The 17,777-nt window shown below is 33.6% G+C and overlaps 2 protein-coding genes across 3 annotated transcripts in view; both read right to left on the bottom strand.

Annotated features, from left to right (window-relative positions):
- LOC107162379 (uncharacterized) overlaps nt 1-4,099 on the bottom strand; it is a 111,161-nt gene extending 107,062 nt beyond the window's left edge. Inside the window, exon 1 of the mRNA XM_089219272.1 lies at nt 3,977-4,099. The gene's annotated coding sequence lies outside the window, so the exon portion shown is untranslated. The remainder of the gene's footprint in view (nt 1-3,976) is intronic.
- A 436-nt stretch (nt 4,100-4,535) lies between these two features.
- LOC107162925 (uncharacterized) overlaps nt 4,536-17,777 on the bottom strand; it is a 65,002-nt gene continuing 51,760 nt past the window's right edge. For both annotated transcript variants that reach the window (XM_089219512.1, XM_089219513.1), the window contains exons 2-3: nt 9,960-10,897; nt 4,536-6,926 (exon numbers count right to left, since the gene is read on the bottom strand). In XM_089219512.1, coding sequence (XP_089075638.1) covers nt 5,978-6,926; nt 9,960-10,846 — 1,836 coding nt within the window. In that variant the 5' untranslated portion in view covers nt 10,847-10,897 and the 3' untranslated portion in view covers nt 4,536-5,977. The remainder of the gene's footprint in view (nt 6,927-9,959; nt 10,898-17,777) is intronic.

Raw genomic sequence — 17,777 nt, 5'->3', positions numbered from 1 at the left:
ACGTGGAAAAAAGATAACACAAAGACTGACCGACGACGGGCAATAATTGCACAGTTCAGAAACGCAGTCGATAAACGGACGGTGGTTGCCAAATATCAACCACGGTAGTGTGCGTATGACGGTGTACATATTGTAACCTCAACAACGGTGAACGGATATCGCCGACGGAAATTTAAAGATGTTCAACATAATAATAATATGTTACCTGCACGTTTAATGTAATGCCTCTACAATATCCAATAGTCAATAGGTACGCGCGAGGTAACAGGGAACACGTTGCCCTACAATAAGTCAAATATTTGAGCATAATCTCAACGCGGGACACGGCCGGTGAGTTGTAAATTAGTAAACGCATCTCCTTTATGATGCTATTTAGATCAATAAATGTATATTTAGTCATATTATTATTCCGTTATTTATATAATTAATTATAATACATATACCTACACACAGGGATCTAGAGATGTGGTCTTGGGAATCTACCGGATTTGAATACATAATACTAAATTTCCCTTCGACTAAACCGTTTCATTGCAGGAGCTATTTACATTTAATTTGAACACTACGAGTATATTTATTGTATTATAATCTTTTATAAAATTAATTGTTACAAGTTTTTGTACAATCGTTGAAAGTACTTACTTACTCAAATGTATTTATTGGCTATAAAGAAATAATAAATTAACAAGTATAGGTAGCAAAAATAATCAGTCAGTTATCAGTACCTATACATTATACAGCATATATTTTTAATTTTTTTTACTCCGAATGACGTATATTGTAATATAATTGCAGGTTTTAGCTGACTAGTGTATATAATATTGTAGTAAAATTACATTCCAACTGTTATAACAATAATAAAATTGTAAACATAAATGTATTAGTTTAACACTCGACTTTGTTTATATAATTTCCATGAATTGGAATAAATGAGTTTGACAAACCCTTAACATTTTTAAAATATTTTCATTAAATTTAACTATGGATATCATTTGAGAGTAAATCTTTTGGTCTTAGGTCGGTCAACAATTATTCGTTATCAAGCAAGCTACTAAGCACAAAATATTAAGTTTTGTTAAAAAGAATAACTGTTTATTCCATCGTCAGTAAAAAAAAAAAAAATGTAAGATTTTGCTTCATTAAGCTTGTAGCAGTGAATACATTCTTTGTATGAGTATTAACACTTGCCTAAAAGTCTTGTAAAGTATTTAACTATTTATGAAGTAATTAAATACATAAATACGTTGTTTTATAAATACGTTTGGATATTGTATTTGGATAAAGTGTTTTAATTACGTTCTTGGTATTTGTATATAAAATGAAATACTAATTTTCGAATACTTTACCTGAAATATCTTATATTTAATAAAGTAAAATAAAAAATAAAAACTCAAAATATAATGTATATTAAAGGCGTAAATAACAATTTTTTTTTTATATGGCATACATTCAACTAAAATTTGAAACACCCTGACATAAAAAACAGATAAATAATTTATAATTACACTAAATGAAACGTTGTTAAATACTTTATAAAATTAATTTAAAGAGTGAAAACGTTAAAAAAATCAGTTTAAAGTTTATTATGTATTTGATCTGAAATTCGTTTTTACTGAATATTCAAATAAAATTTAAAAATACTTACTTTTCAAAATCAGTATTTGTACTCGAATACATTAAAAAGTATCTTTTACAAGATTGAATATTAGGAAATAGGAATGTTAGAATGAAAAAACCATTCTCATTAAATACACATATTTCTTTTTAGCTTCATAAACTTTAGTTTTCAAGTTAACTTTATGATTTATGATGGTTAGATTTAACAATAGTTTTTATTAATATATTCCATTACAGGTTAATAGTTATATTTTACATTTTTAAGCTATAATCTGTCAATTTTCACATACATTTAGAAAATAAAACTATAGATTTTATTATTTTGTTAGATATTACAAAAACAGGTACGCATAGACTTAAGATACGTATAGTAAAGTCGTAAGAAACGGACCAATAGTGTAGTAAAAAATATTATTTCCGAGATTGTTGCAAATTGCGATCAATTTTTAATTAAGGGATGGCTTGTAAGAGTAATAAGAAACTCAATTCAAGTTTCGTTATTTTGAAGAGATTAACTTGCGTTGAGTGTATTTGTTACAACGCTTCAGAGACGACGGAATGACTTAAAAATAATAATAAAAAATACAAGTGCGCGTTAATAAAATTTAATTTTCAAACGAAAATACGAGACAACGTATAAATCACGTGATGAGAAGAGAAAAAATGACTTTTTCCATCTTGTATTTGCCAGAATATTTTTTTACACCCGAAAATTAACGACGGCTTTGTCAATCGTCACATACTTGAGTAGTATATATAATAACGAGCGAGCGTCGAGGGCTTGTTAATCGCCGCCGAACGTTGGAATTCGACCGCTGTTTGTGATCGTAAAAATATACACTTTTACATTCCGGCTGGTTGTGTAATTATTATTATTATTATTATTATTGCATAATTTATCATTATTGTTTGACCACCGTCCAAAGTCGTATAGTGCGCTCGTTTCGTTTCAAACCCATTTCGAAGAACAGACGAGACACTATCGGCACGATTCCTGCCAATGGTAAAAATTGTAAAAAATTTCTTCCTAACACCCTTTTCGCCTCGAAATCACAGAAGCGAAACGAAACTCTTCGGTCAATCGGTCTATAGCACATATACTGCAAGTATAGAGTCAACGCTTTCGATAAAAGAGTTTAAAAAAAGTCAGAGTTGGGTAAGTTACTTGTGACCTGTGCAAGTCAAATAACGAATTACTTATTTTATTGTAAAGTAACTTTAAACTTTGTCAAGTAAATTTTTTCCCAATACCTATGTAACCCTTCTCTTAAACCACTCAAGCCACTGCACTTAAAGTTGACATCCATTATGCTTATTGTACATTTTTTTTTTTTTTTTATATAGATTATATAAATTCTAGTTTAAAAATAAAAAAAAACCTATATAACCCTACGGGTTTAGAATGTACTAAATTTGTTTTATCAAATTATTCTTTTTATAAGCAAGAAAAAAAATGTTTTTAATGTTATTTACAATTTTATATGATGTGGGTATTGTAAATACCAAATTGTAAACTGTCGGACATCGGCGTAACTATGGTGGGGGGGGGCTATATATATGAGGGCCACATGGGTTATTTTAATTTTTGGAGTTCTGAGACTTTATCATGACAATAACACTGTATGATAAACCCAGTTTGATGCTTAAACTGTTTAAAGAGACCATGACCCCTTAAAAAATAATACTTGCATCATAAAATTAACCTAATTAATTGATAATTTCTGTTACCAGAGTTCTATCATTGTATAGTCTTAATATCTGTCCTTTTTTTCTGTCAAGTACTCTGATTATTTATATTATGTATTTTTTTTTTTTTTAATGATTTGTACTTACTTTCGTCAAACTGTATTACGGGTAAAGGTTTTAAAACATATTCAGCTTATAAAATGAAAATTTACAGATGTTTTATAAACAAGTAAAATGATTTAAAATTTAACTTACATATTTCAGTTGTCTATACACCTACTATTTTTACGAGCTTTTGGCTTTAGTTGACTCACACAGCATGTGACTTCCTACTACAACAGCTGTAGAGTTTGGGTTGTGTGCAATAAACCCATTTGAATAAACGCTTCGTATACAAACTCAGAATTTCCACCGTCTTTGTGATAACGAAATATAAGAAATATCAGAAATATTAGGAAAAGATGAAATAGATAGATAGAAAAAAGATGTGTGACATTTGACCGTTTATATCCCACACGGGCGCCGACGACGGCGAGTAAATGAAATGTTGAAGGATTAGAATCATAATATACCTAATATTATTATATCATTTATTTATTTTTAAATTTCAATAAAAACAAGCGAACTTGGTCGGTCGAAATACATAATATGTCATAAACATCGTAACAGTTACCTGGTTCGGAATCTGATCCGCCGGTTACGCATACACCTCACGCGCCGATGCAATAATGTTCTGTCTCGGACGGTTCCACGCGCACTGACGTACATGCGTTGTCTGCGCGATTGCCGTTGTCCGCGAACAAATATTTGATAACAACACACACGTCACCATCGTATATGTTATTAATTGACGTGTCGTCCCAAAACGCGGACAGGTCGGTGCTCTAAAAGGCACAGGAGAAGGTCGTTCCGCAAATATAATATTATATTCCGGTAATGGATTTTTTTTTTTTTCACTTGTCCAAATGTTTGCGCAGCTCAGAGCAATAATAATGTCATTGCAAACTCGCCGTAGAGTAATTATCGTTGCCTATGCGCTACCCCTTGCAAACGGTTTGATTTTCGTTTTCCGACTGCGATTTACGACAATTATTATTGTTTAATATAATGTTATGGCATTACCATAGGTTAGCTGATATCATCCGAAAAGACGGCGAAAGTAAGGTAAGACGGTACTACGGTATATTATTTTGACGAGCGGGACAGAAAAAACAAAACAAAACGATTCATAATAATATAAACACAAACATTTAATTGTTATTTTTCCTCTATAAATCCAAACGTAAAAATACACACAATAACGAGACGATACATTATAATATTATTTTTCTCGATATCATATTATTATTAAACGGTAATAAAAATATATAAATCAAACATCTGTCATTATGTTTTTTGTTTTAAAACTCCATTGAAACATTAGGTATGTTAATTTTTAACTGTTTATAAAAATAAATAAAATTAAAAAAAAAGTCGTATAAATGTGTGTAAAAACGAAAAAAAAATCAATTAAAAAAAAAAAAAAACATTTCAAGTAATAATACAGGTTATAATATTATGTATAAATAATAATAACATTCAGAGCTTAGGCGGAAGTGCAGGTCACTTGATTTTATTTTTAAAATTTGTGTTTCATCGTATATAAATTTGATACAGCAATAATAATTATTATAATAATATAGTTCGTTCGATTTGAATGACGCGTATGATATAATATAAAAAATGCACAATGCGTAGGCGGAATTATTATTATGACGGCGTTAATGCTTGTACTATGCCCGTTGCGTGCGGTGGTTCGTTGGTACGTCGATATAATATTATAACAATTGTTTTATTAAATCATTATATGTATGGTAATTATAATATAAATTGTATATAAGTATTTATATTACACTACGTTTTGCGTACTGTACATTTTGTGATACTGATTATTTACATATACTAATACATCGAGCGGCAGCAGCTATTCGCACAACTAGAGGCCGTGATCTTATAATAGGAACACGCTTAAAGATTATTTACATCAAATCATTTATATCATGATAATATGATAATATTATATAATATAAATATATATTTCAAAAAAAAAAACAAACAAACAATAATCATAGAATGGTTAAAAAATATGTTATTATTGGGTCTTACGACAAAACGTTAAAATTTATAGCAGCGGGATATATTATAATATTGATGCGTGGCAATTTTACTTCTGTTACTCGCAATATTGATTTTATATATTATATCGTATATATATATATATATATATATATATATATATATATATCGAGAGTTTATACGCTACGCTAGCTACTACTACGACTATAAATTATTTACGCAGTTGAAGCTGAACCATAAATAAAACGCATGTGACTGAAATAAAATACAAAACACGAATATAATAATATGATATTATTCTACGGACGTTAATATGGCAACAAAAATATAATAATAATAATAATAATAATAAGTAATAAACTAATGAATAAACTATAATAGTGCTGAAATACTGAGTAAAAACTTATTTTTAAAAAAGGATAAAAATATTATATTAATAGAACGCGTGGGAGTGTGTATAATGATATTACAATATTTAGTGTAAAATGATAATAATAATATTATGTATTATGATGATGGGAAAGGCGCGGCGGCGTATACCTATTTAAGTATCACTCGTTCAGAAGAACCTGTGGTACCACTGGGTCGGGGGTGGCGGTCCAACTGTCGTGGTCGACGTGGTTTTTGGCAGCCTGGACCCGAATTCCCAGAGCCGGACGTCCTGTTTCTGCTGGGGTAGGTGGTGCTGTAGACGATGCTGCTGCTGCATCGAGTCTTCGGACTGCAGCTGCTGTTGCTGTCGTTGTTGTTGATCCGGCCATCCTGTCGGCCACCACGTAGGATGCCTGCTGCTCTCGTACATCTTGTTTGTGGTCCTGTACGGGGCTGGTCCTGGGAACCTGATCAGGTTTGCGCTGTCCGCCTGCGCCGTCGCCGAAGCCGGATCTTCGTCTCCTGGGAACCGGACTTGCACGCCCCCGCCGCCGATGACCGGACGCTTGACCAGCGCGGTGGCCATGTGGTTGTGCTGCTGCTGCTGATAGAACTGTTGCTGCTGTTGCTGGTACAACTGTTGCTGCTGTTGGTGTTGCTGGAGTAGTTGTTGCTGTTGTTGGAGCTGCTCGAACTGCTGCTGTTGCCGGAAACCCGCGCACACAGCGTAATACAGATACGCGTTCGGAGCCGAACAATCTGGTTCCGGTGACGACGTCGGCTCTTCCGGTTGATCGTCGTAGTATTCGGGCGTGACCGTGTCCGTGATCGGTGATTGGGTCCTTCCACCCGTTGTGTACGGAAACCGTGTGGTACTAACCGGTCTACTACCACCACCGTCACCGTCCACTGAGGTGGCGTCGGCAGCCACGGCTAGTACGGTCACTACGTCCTCTTCCTCGGTTTCCGGCGGAGTTGCGGCCGTCACCGGATTTTCCGTCTCTGTCATGTCAACCGAGGTAGTGGTAACTACGGGTGACGAAAACGAAGACGAGGGTAACGCGCTGGCAGTCATTTTGGAGGTCTGCGGCGAGTCTTCCGTTCCGGCGATTGTCGTTTTACTACTTTCCGCGTACCTGTGAGCACAAAGATAGATGATGGAATTAAGTACGTGCGTATGCATATCAGGTGTGATACTATTGTACGCGATCAGAACACTAAAGAGTGAACAATTTTGGTGGTGCCTAAACTTAGGAAAACAGAGTAATACAACTATTGAAAGATTTGAAAGTGATGACAAGTAAGGATAAGTACCTATATACTATGTAAGTCAACATGGTAGTATTTGCTGTCTGAATAATAACTTCGATGAAGCAAAAGTTTGTTCAGAAATAAATATGATACAAAACTACGTAATATGTATTATGACATATAACGTACGCAACTATACCTATTACCTATAATCTTTATTAATATAATTTATTATATCCTCCAAATTTCAATAGTATCAATAATGTAAAGTATTATGCTCTAATTAATGTTCTTACCGATGTAGACGGCAGTATTAAAATTATATTGATACACATCTAGTATCTACTCATGACTATATCTTTGTTTTAATTTATACTATTGGTAGGCCATTGCATAGGCGGAAATTCTCCATAATTTTAGAGGGGGCTGATATTTAAAAATATTTTATTGCATATCAAAGCAAAAAAAAAAAATATACACATAATATTACCCTAAACATTATTCAAAACTTAAGCGTGATTTATTTTAGATATAGATATAGTATACTATGCATATAACTTAGATACTCATACATATAATTACATTTTAACAATGAAAACTCTTTGTTATGAAACTAGAAAATATTTATTTTAAAATAATATAACTATTTTTTTGTGCAAATAAATCTAGTATGGCTTCTTTATCAATTTTTTTAGAAATATCATTTTCAATACTAATTATAGATAAGTTATTAAATCTATTCTGTAACATGGATGACCTCAGCCATGTTTTAATCCTTCTCATCGCAGAAAAACTACGTTCACACGTAGACGAACTTATAGGAAGAGTAAGTGCAACTTGCATAAGCTTATACATGTTAGGGTATATAGTTTCGGAAAGTACTGAAGTCAAAGCTTCTAAATTAATACTGCGTTCGCCATTTGATAAATGTAAGTAGTGCAATGACCAAAAATTGAGGGGGCTAATTTTTCTATTTGTACGTTTTGAGGGGACTAAGACCCCTCAAGCCCCCCCCCAATTTCCGTCTATGGGCCATTGATCATATCTTGTAGTAACATAATTTTCATTCGCTTAACGTTCTAACTACTACATAGAGATCACATAATATGCACTGAACATGTACACTAAACGTAACAAATAAAATATCTAATCACAAAATTTCCTATAGCTAATTTAAGAACCTAACTTTACGTCAAAGATAATCAACACTATAGGCACATTATTTACACATAATCATTGATCTTCAGGTTTAAATTTTCTACGCGTATGGTACTTTATGGCTATCGTGTTTTTATAATTTTCCAATAGTTATATCTAACACAGCATGGAAAACACGTTGCAGGTGCATCCAATAATAATATATGTAAGAAAACTAGTTTTAAAGACCGCATTGAAGATTTCAAAATCGCAAAAACGTATACGCTGCCATGATAATATGTGACACAATTCTGCGAGTTTTTTTACATATAGATATGTAAATATTATGCTAAACGCGGAACAGTCGTTAGTTTTTAAACGTTAAGCTGCTCGTTAACGCGACAGTTTCAAATATATTGATACTAAAACGAGAGAAATTAAAATTAAAATGTTTCTTCACGCATTGAAATCATTTGATTGTTTTCAACGTTTAGTTTTAATTGAATAATAAAGAGGGATTTATAAGTTTCGTTTTCTTTTCCCATAAACGTGGGATTATAAAACGTTTTATAAGCACGGGAACGTGAATCATCTACATTTTTTTTTCACTAGGTATTTACATACATGGCCATCGGTCCGTGAATGGATTGAGTGGCTAAAAAAACATTTGGCATATTTGCTTTCACAGAAAAAATAGTTTCGAAGATTTGCTAGCGATTTTAAGTATACATGCACGTGGAACGTACACATCGTGATAAAAAAAAATCAGCACGAAGCGTGATTCAAACATACCAATACAATTAGTTGGGCTACCTACATTTTTTAACAAAAATTAATCATTTTTATCATACATAAAATAATGCAAGAACTGTAAAAACACATATTCAAAAACTCAAAAACTATACAAAACTAATAGAAAAATACCAATAATAAAGTGAACATGGTAACGATGTTATCGATGTTTGTCACGTCTATAATATCATGTTGTACATACACCACGATTATAAATTCTATCTATAATTGTGACATACACTGACTCAACTTGAGTGATTTTTGATTTATACACATGGTTATAATTTTATAGGTATAAAATAAAAATAATAATAGGTACAGTTGTGTGGTTAATCATTATTATACATAATATAATTATTAATTTGATTAATATTCAATTTTTATTTTTATTTGTTATTTTTCTTTTATCACTATTATTCAATTAGTATTTATGATACTAATTTTTATCACTTAGAGATAAAATACTATATATTCATAAATCTATGATATATGCCACGCGATGACATCGATTAGCTACAAACTAGTTAAGTCAGTATTGGTGGTTCATAGAAGAAACAGGTACAGTACAACAGGTAATAGATATTTTCGTTAGTTTACCAAAATTCTGTGAATGTTTTGTATACTATATTGTTTGACTTTCTTGGACTAGGGGCCAGTTTCACATCAAAAAATGTTCGATGTCCTGAAAACCTTTTAGGATATGTAATTTTGGGTTTACACTAGAGAGACAGAAAATATTAAGTAAATTAAAATTAAAATTGGCATTTAACTAAAATATTTTTGGTTGTCTAATTATATTTCCTCTCCGCTTGACACCTATTGCTGACTATTACCTTAGGGCCCGTTCCTTCGTATTACATTGAATTGTCTAATATTGAAAACACATAAATATTGGTATACCCATTGCTGAGGGAACATGACTGATTTACAGATTTAAACAAACTGCAAAAACGTAGGTTATAACAATAGAAAACTGCAGTTTGACTTACTTTGTTTTCGCGTACGTCACGGTGGTAGTTGAGTCGTAAGGAGGCGGAGTGACAGTAGTGGCGTCCTCGGCGTGCGTCGTCTGATAGCGGTTACGGTACGGTCGTGGCCTGGCGGTATCCGCCGTCTCAGTCGTGACAGCGGTTGCGGTCACAGTCGCGGCAGTGCGGTCGTCCAGGTCGCCGTTGACTGTGGTCGTAATGTGATGGTCGGTGGTGGCGGTGTCGTCGTCTTCGTCGTCCGCGACGGTTGTGGAGACGGCGGCAGCGGCAGTAGTTGTAGTAGTAGTTGGATTGGTTGTCGTAGTGGTACCGGCCGTGGTAGTAGTGCCGGTAATAAGTTCGTCCAAAGAGTCCATCGTCTGGTTGTACGACGAGTCCACGTCACCGATTATGCCACCGCCCAACGGTATGTTCAGTTGGAACGGTCCCGGACTATCGGTCTTCTGTGACGGCGGTTCGGTGGTCGTGGTGGTCACCGGCTGGTACGCCGAGGCGCCCGGCAACATGGGAAATCCGCCTCCGCCAGCTGCACCAGCGCCGTACATGGAGTTCAGCTGCTTGATAAGAAAGTCCCACTGGGCCGCCTGGTTGATCTTGACCACTTTGACGCACCGGCCCATGCTGTCCGGTCGGTAACCGTCCGAACACTTGTTGAACGACGGGGCGACGAACACCGACTTTGGCGTGATCCGCCGACCGGCCACGCCGCCGCCAGCCGTGCCCACGCCGCCGGTGGCCAGCGGCTCGTCCCTAGACGGCGGCACCAGCTGTTCCTCGATGATGACCCAGCTGCGGACGTACTCGTCCTCGCCCTTCTCGAGGTCCGCGGACGCCCAGCGGGACAGCAACAGCAACAGCAGGGCGCTCAGACGCAACGATCCGGTCATGCCTCCTAACCTAACCGACCGGACGTCGTCCCTCCATATAACCACGGACGCCTGTGGATGCAAAAATAATACATTTAAAATTATATTTCGTATTTTATATTTTTGATATAATACAGTAAATAGGTATAGGCAGGCGAGTAAGTACACTAAATAATTTCCGTGAAAACGGAAAGGAACGATGAGTGTCACAAGGTCACCCAGTATACGCGGACTCCAGTCGATACACGATTTCGTAGACGATTACAAAACGACAAAAATGATAAATTGTATCCCTTAAAGTGTAAGGGGGTAAGATGGGGCTCGATTTTAATAACAAACGATACATAGAGGCGTAGCGAAATTAATGCGAGACCAGTTTCCATGGTGTCGCCTACGATTTCAGAGATACCTGCACTACAATAATATATATTATAATACCTATCATCGATGTAGTATCAAGGTGGCATTTAGAGCCCTCTCTCCTCTCCCTTGCTATACGACACGTGAATCATTTTGGTAAATCGACATTTCAAAAACATAAATAAATAAGCAATTTAAATTTAAAACAGAAAATCCAAAGGTATACTTAATTGATTAAACCAACTTCAAATAGACAGTAGAACCTATAATATGTTATAAAAACATACAAAAAAATAATATAGAATGACTACGAAAAATCAGGTTTAATTAAAATATAATCTTCTTAAAATATTAAGTGAATAATGATACTAGAAAATAAAATTTTTCTCAAAATCCAATTTCAAACAGCTTCAATAGATTCCTTGTTTAGATTGATCTGCAGACTTTGCACTGAATTTATATAAAATAAATTGAATAATTGCAGATGTTCCGTATGTTAGAGGTTTTATAGGTACTTAAACGATAAATATTATTGATGGCATCGTCGCCAAATTTAGTTTTATCTATTGTATCGTGGATAGAGCACGTGAAACCAATCTATTGATTTAAATAAATACTATTATATTTATATAAAGTGCATTGTTAAAAAAATTATGATTTTTTTACCATTTGATTTTATCAATGTTCTGTTAACATAACTGAAGCGTATAATAATTATTTTTTAAATCTGTATACGTAAGAATAATACAACAATTATTATTGAACTACAAACAGCCAAATAATTCCAATATAAAATTATTCAATGAACCGAACGACTCATTCTCATTTATACATCAAATGTATAATATTATGAGGAACAATAACTACGACAGTGGCTTGGCGAGGTGTCATAGTACGCTCAATCTTCATAAACGCACAGGCCGCAGTTTCTAACTTCCGTATGTGTGACCACCCAGGATATTTAGCAAGATAGTATCCTTGCCATACATACACAAACACGTGTTATAACACTGCTCACTTATAAACCTACAAACAAAAATAAACTCCACCGTAACTATTTCACACCCAGTGGCCTATGTTACTGCAGGTTCCCCCTTAAGAAAAAAAAAACTACATCAAAGTATTGTAAAAAGTGCCAGAAAATCATCTGTTGATTTTATTACTCATTTTCTGCGCCAACAAATTTTATTATATTATACAATAAGACGCGTTGCGTGAATAGTTTACACTTATCGTTCTGTTGGCAGAGAAGAACTTTTTAATGCGCATCCGAAACATACATTTTCGGTCAAAACGATTATTGTTATAATATTATTATCATTGAACACCCGCCGGCGAGCGTCGTTGTATTGACACGATTTCTCGTAAATCATCTTCGAGGGAAATCAAAGAAAAAATAATAAAAATCACATAAAACGGGAGGAGACCGGAAGGTCAAGCGAACACAGCCACCGGGTGCAACATACTTATTACATTACATTATATACAATACAACTACACATTATATTGTTTTCAAGGACACGTCGTCTTATCTCGCGAACACGTACCTACTTATAATGTATTATATATATATAAATAAATAAATAAATACAAGTATGGGTATGATACGAACTCCTATATCGTACACATTTTATTGTTCAACACGCCCTTAAAACACGATTATAACGAGGAGATAGCTGTTGCAGTCGACGACGAAAAAGGTTATTCGGTTGTGCACGCATATACTTACACACTATAGGTAGGTATGTATAGACATCCGTCGTAGGAGTCACCTATCCATATAATATTATAATACTACACATTCAATGTGTCTGCTATAAGCATTACGGGCGTATTATTATGTAATTTGGCGAGGTCAGAGTTTTAAACGGAATTTACAGACCCCGATACGCACACCATTTTACCCACTAATAACGTCGTCGTCCGAAGAAGACGAAGTGACTGACCAGCTACTTTCGAGATAACGGATATTTTTTCTTTATAAAACGGGCCTTACTTCCGCAGACCTCTCGAAAAGCCAATACCAAACGAGCAGCAAAATTCTCTATGTGCGAATTTACGTGTTTAAATTTGGGAGATGTAGATTTCCAAACGAAGTGATACGCAAATATAATCACCCATAATAAAATACATTAATACCCCATATTACTTGGGTAGGTCATTTTATAATACTGCAATGCGATCAAATATTCAACGGAAAATCAACAATTCTAATCGTCAATATTTATATCAATAAATAATCACAAACACAAAATTTTAAATAATTTTTAAAGAGTTTATTTTCAAAAATTATGTGTATACTCGGTACCTGTCACAGATATATAGAATAAACTAAATTGCTAACTGTGATAAGACTTGAAGTTACCATCCGCCATTTAAAAAGAGGCCAATGGGTCTTATCACACATATTTTATATTTATAATAAATTAATTTATTTTAGCACCAAAATCATATTTTTTTTTGTTTTTTTTTGTTTTTCACTTTCTACAATTTTGACAATTTTGTGAATTAATTTATTTTAATTTTGCTTTACAAGTGTTGCTTAGTCTATTGTAATATAATATTATGTCTTTTGTTTTAACCTGATATGTTGGGCTAGTGTGATTCTATTGGACTAAATGTTTTAACTATTACCTATGTCTAAATGTGTAATTATTGCTTATTTAAAATATATGTATATACTATATGTTTGTTACTTGTAATTTATTCTTTTTATTTTATTTAACTAATGATAAAACTATTGTGTCAGATATTGCTCGTTAAAAATGTTAAAGATCCATGTTTTATTATACTAGTAAATTATTTTGGTGATTTTATTTTATTAAAATAAAATAGCAATTGATGACATGATTAATAAATTATTATTTATTTAAAATAACAAGCCTAGTATTTTGTAATATAATATGCCCATAGTTTTAATCAAATATGTTTGTCTGATTTTATTGGACTAAATGTTAAAACTATAATAATATGTGATTGCTTGTTAAATATATGTTTGGTACTTGATTATGTGATTTTACAAGACTTAATGTTAAAACTATTAAATTACTTATATGCTGCTTGTTAAAAATATATGTATGTTCGTTTAAATAAGATAAATGAAATAAAGATCGATAAATAAATATAAAAAGAATTCAAGGATTTTATATTTTTTAGCAGTAATTTAGGTCTGTAAACATAATTAAATTATCCATGTCACTATAGGAGTTGATGTCAACATTGTCAACAATTAAATCTTCAACCTATGCAGAAACCACCAACGTAATAGAAAAAAATTAGAACATACCTCAATATACGGTTACATGCTTACAACAAAATAATGACGTCTTCCATTTTTAAAACAGTAAGTAAGTAAGAGACAAAAGCTAACATGCAAAGACTGTTTTATTTTATAATATGTGACTTTTGAATATAATATATTATACCTACAATTCTTGTAATAGTTTTTATCGTTTTATTAATTATTATTATTATATTGTAATACTGAATTCAATTAACAATATTATTATATTAAAGTGTTTTAGTGTTAAACTATTTAGTAAGACCTTAGACGTTAAATTATGATTATAGTTTATTATTTTAAATTTTGGAAAATGATAATTAATAATTATTATTACAAAATAAAAATCAGTCTACGTTATCTTTTAAACACAAGTGATAACGAACATTGGCCTCGTTTAAAATGGCGGCCAATGACTTCAACCAATTACACAGACGCCGTATCACAGTTAGCAATCTAGTTTATTCCACATATCTGTGGTACCTGTACTTATAGTCGATAAAGACTTGATTTATGAGGATTTGGTATATTTGTGGTATCTATGTCCATTTTACTCCTACCCTCATTCGTAGAAAAACCTTTGAGTTATAAGTTGTAATTTATTTTATAAATTACTGCAGTAATACAGTGCAGACATTTACCGATGAGACCGATTATTTGTAGATATATATCGGCTTCATCGTCTATGATATATTCGAATAATATTGAAGACGATTCACTGATATGAAAATAAAAAATACCTATTGTTTTTATTAGGTATAGGTATATAATATAGGTGTGTTGTTTTTAACTCTTTCGATTACTACCAGCTATTACTGATTACTGCATTCACTACTAAACTCGCGGCCGGATCTTCGGTCACAAGTCTGTGCATTATACCTACGTTTCTTTTTCATTTATTCCATACACTGCAGTATACTTAAGATTAAATCTCACCTTTTGCAGCACAATAAATCACATTAAATCCAGACACCAACGGAGCGAAAAACTCACTGAACACTACCGCGCGTGCACACACACACACATACACACACACACGGTTTTCACACTCGTATTGAACTTTGTAGGTATTATAAGTGCGCCATATAATATTTTTCCGTTTTATAATCTTTCGACGAGCGTCAAAAACTGGTCTTGTTCTATTAAAACTACTATTATATAGTATTATCGACGCGTAATACGCACAAATACGTTTGCGATAAAAAAAAAAAAAAACACAAAAAACAATAACTGCAATTGCAGTATATTATTCGATTATTGCGGCCGACGAACGATTGGGGCAGATTGAAACAAATAAAGTGTGAACACCTCTCTATACGGTACGGCCGATAATTACTGTTATTATTTTTGCTCCAAGAAACAACAATTGGTCCGAGGACTTATCGCGCGCAAAGGACGAGAAAAAAATCGTCTCCGATAACGTCGACGAATGGATAACATTTGACCGCCGTGCGCAATAATCGCAATCACCTCCGTCGTTATACGTACAAAACGGAACGTTAAGGTACACCACATTGCATATATATTATAGGCGTGTATGGTAGATCCGTGTACAAGTATAATAAGACGGACCGTATCGATAACAAGCGCAACAGCTAATAGGAAATTGCACAATAGATCGATTTTGATTTTTACACTTTTTACAGCCCGGGATATGACCTACATAATAATAATAATAATAACTATTACATTATCAGAGTATATGATGTCGTCGTCGTTGGCAGGTAGAAGGAATCTGTACAACTTTAACTATTAACTATAGCTGTACGAATGTGCCGGTGCGCCTTCTTTGCGTCGTCTTCATTAATTCGAAAAAATCGGAACTTTCGCACTATCGATGCTTCTAGTTAAAGAGGACGAATAAGAGTGAGAATACCTATTATCGGAGTTTCTAAGTTGGTGTTTACGATATTTAAATTATTTATTCGCGTTATGAGCATTTTATATATTATAACTAGCTTAGAAATTAAAAAACATATAAAAAAATTGTGACTCGTATACGCAGATCATATCCTTATCTCAAAGTTCTATAAGAGGAATCAAATTCAGTTTAATTTAAATATAGCTAACCACGCAATAATTGGCTTTGCATTGAACAAAAATTTGCATTAAGGCGGGAGGCTCGGGTGGTATAAAAAATAATGTATATAATGTCTTCTTCGCGGCCCAAAATATGAAAATCACACCTTGGAAAACGATTACACGATAGATAATAGTATTATGTACTTCCATAGCAATGTAATCAATGATAATATATATAATATTTGGTTGAAAAGGTTTCCCGCGAACAACATTATACTATCTATCTATAGGTCGAACATCATCACCGAGTGATTTTTCGTGTTTTTTTTTTTATAAAAGGACGCCGATTTTAATAACGTAAACTAAACGGTGGAATGAAAGCAATTGAATCTAAGAATAAACCAGTAATTGTTATGGTTTCTTTAATAATTTAAACATCGACAAAACCCTCCTCAGTATAATAATAGATTAACATTTCCTAATTCATTTTTTTAATAGGAAAAACGACTATAAAAGCTACCAACGTATTTGACAGCGACAACGAATATCATGTTTTGCTGACATCTTCCCAATAATAATCAAAACACGCGATCCGCCGTCGGTCACGCGCGTTTCGACGCGGCGTAGAAGTAATAATAATTAATAAATTATAAATAATAATAGTACTCGCGCGGGTCGTCGTCGTGTGGATGAATACGAATCGGAAAGAAAGAAAGAAATACCCATTGCTCACATGCATGACTCGTGTCCGGGTGTTATGTCAACGGACTGCGGTCCACACACAACCACCGCCCAAGTGCACACCACAATATTATTATATATTATATCATGACGGCTATAAAATAATATGCTATGGTGATAATAAACTACGATAAATTAGTGTATACAGCGAAATGGCCATGAGAATTCCACGTCTACCGCCGCCAATTTCATATATACCATAAAATTACGCAAGTCTGTAACGTCCTTTTAAATTTCTCTCTACAAAGATCCGTCCCCACGGGTCCGTCTTCGCCGGCCTACCGAGAAAGGACCTATCATCATTATTTGATACGGATGCACCCGGATCCATGATGCGAGTACAAAGTGATGTTTACTTTTTTTTTTATTTCTTTTTTAGATTTTAAATTAAATTCGATTTCCGTTTGGTCCACAAACATTTAATAATTAGTATAATTACCTAATAATATCGACCTATCTACCAACCTAGTACCTACCTACTAATGACGAGCGGGGTGGTGGCGACTGAATGGTGCGCCAAAAATGTGCGTGGTGTCCCTCTCACCACCA

Source organism: Diuraphis noxia, unplaced genomic scaffold, assembly GCF_037042655.1.
Source record: "Diuraphis noxia isolate RWA-SAM2 unplaced genomic scaffold, SU_Dnox_SAM2 contig0002, whole genome shotgun sequence".
NCBI classification, from domain to species: Eukaryota; Metazoa; Arthropoda; class Insecta; order Hemiptera; family Aphididae; genus Diuraphis; species Diuraphis noxia.
This window is presented reverse-complemented; position numbering and strand designations above follow the sequence as displayed.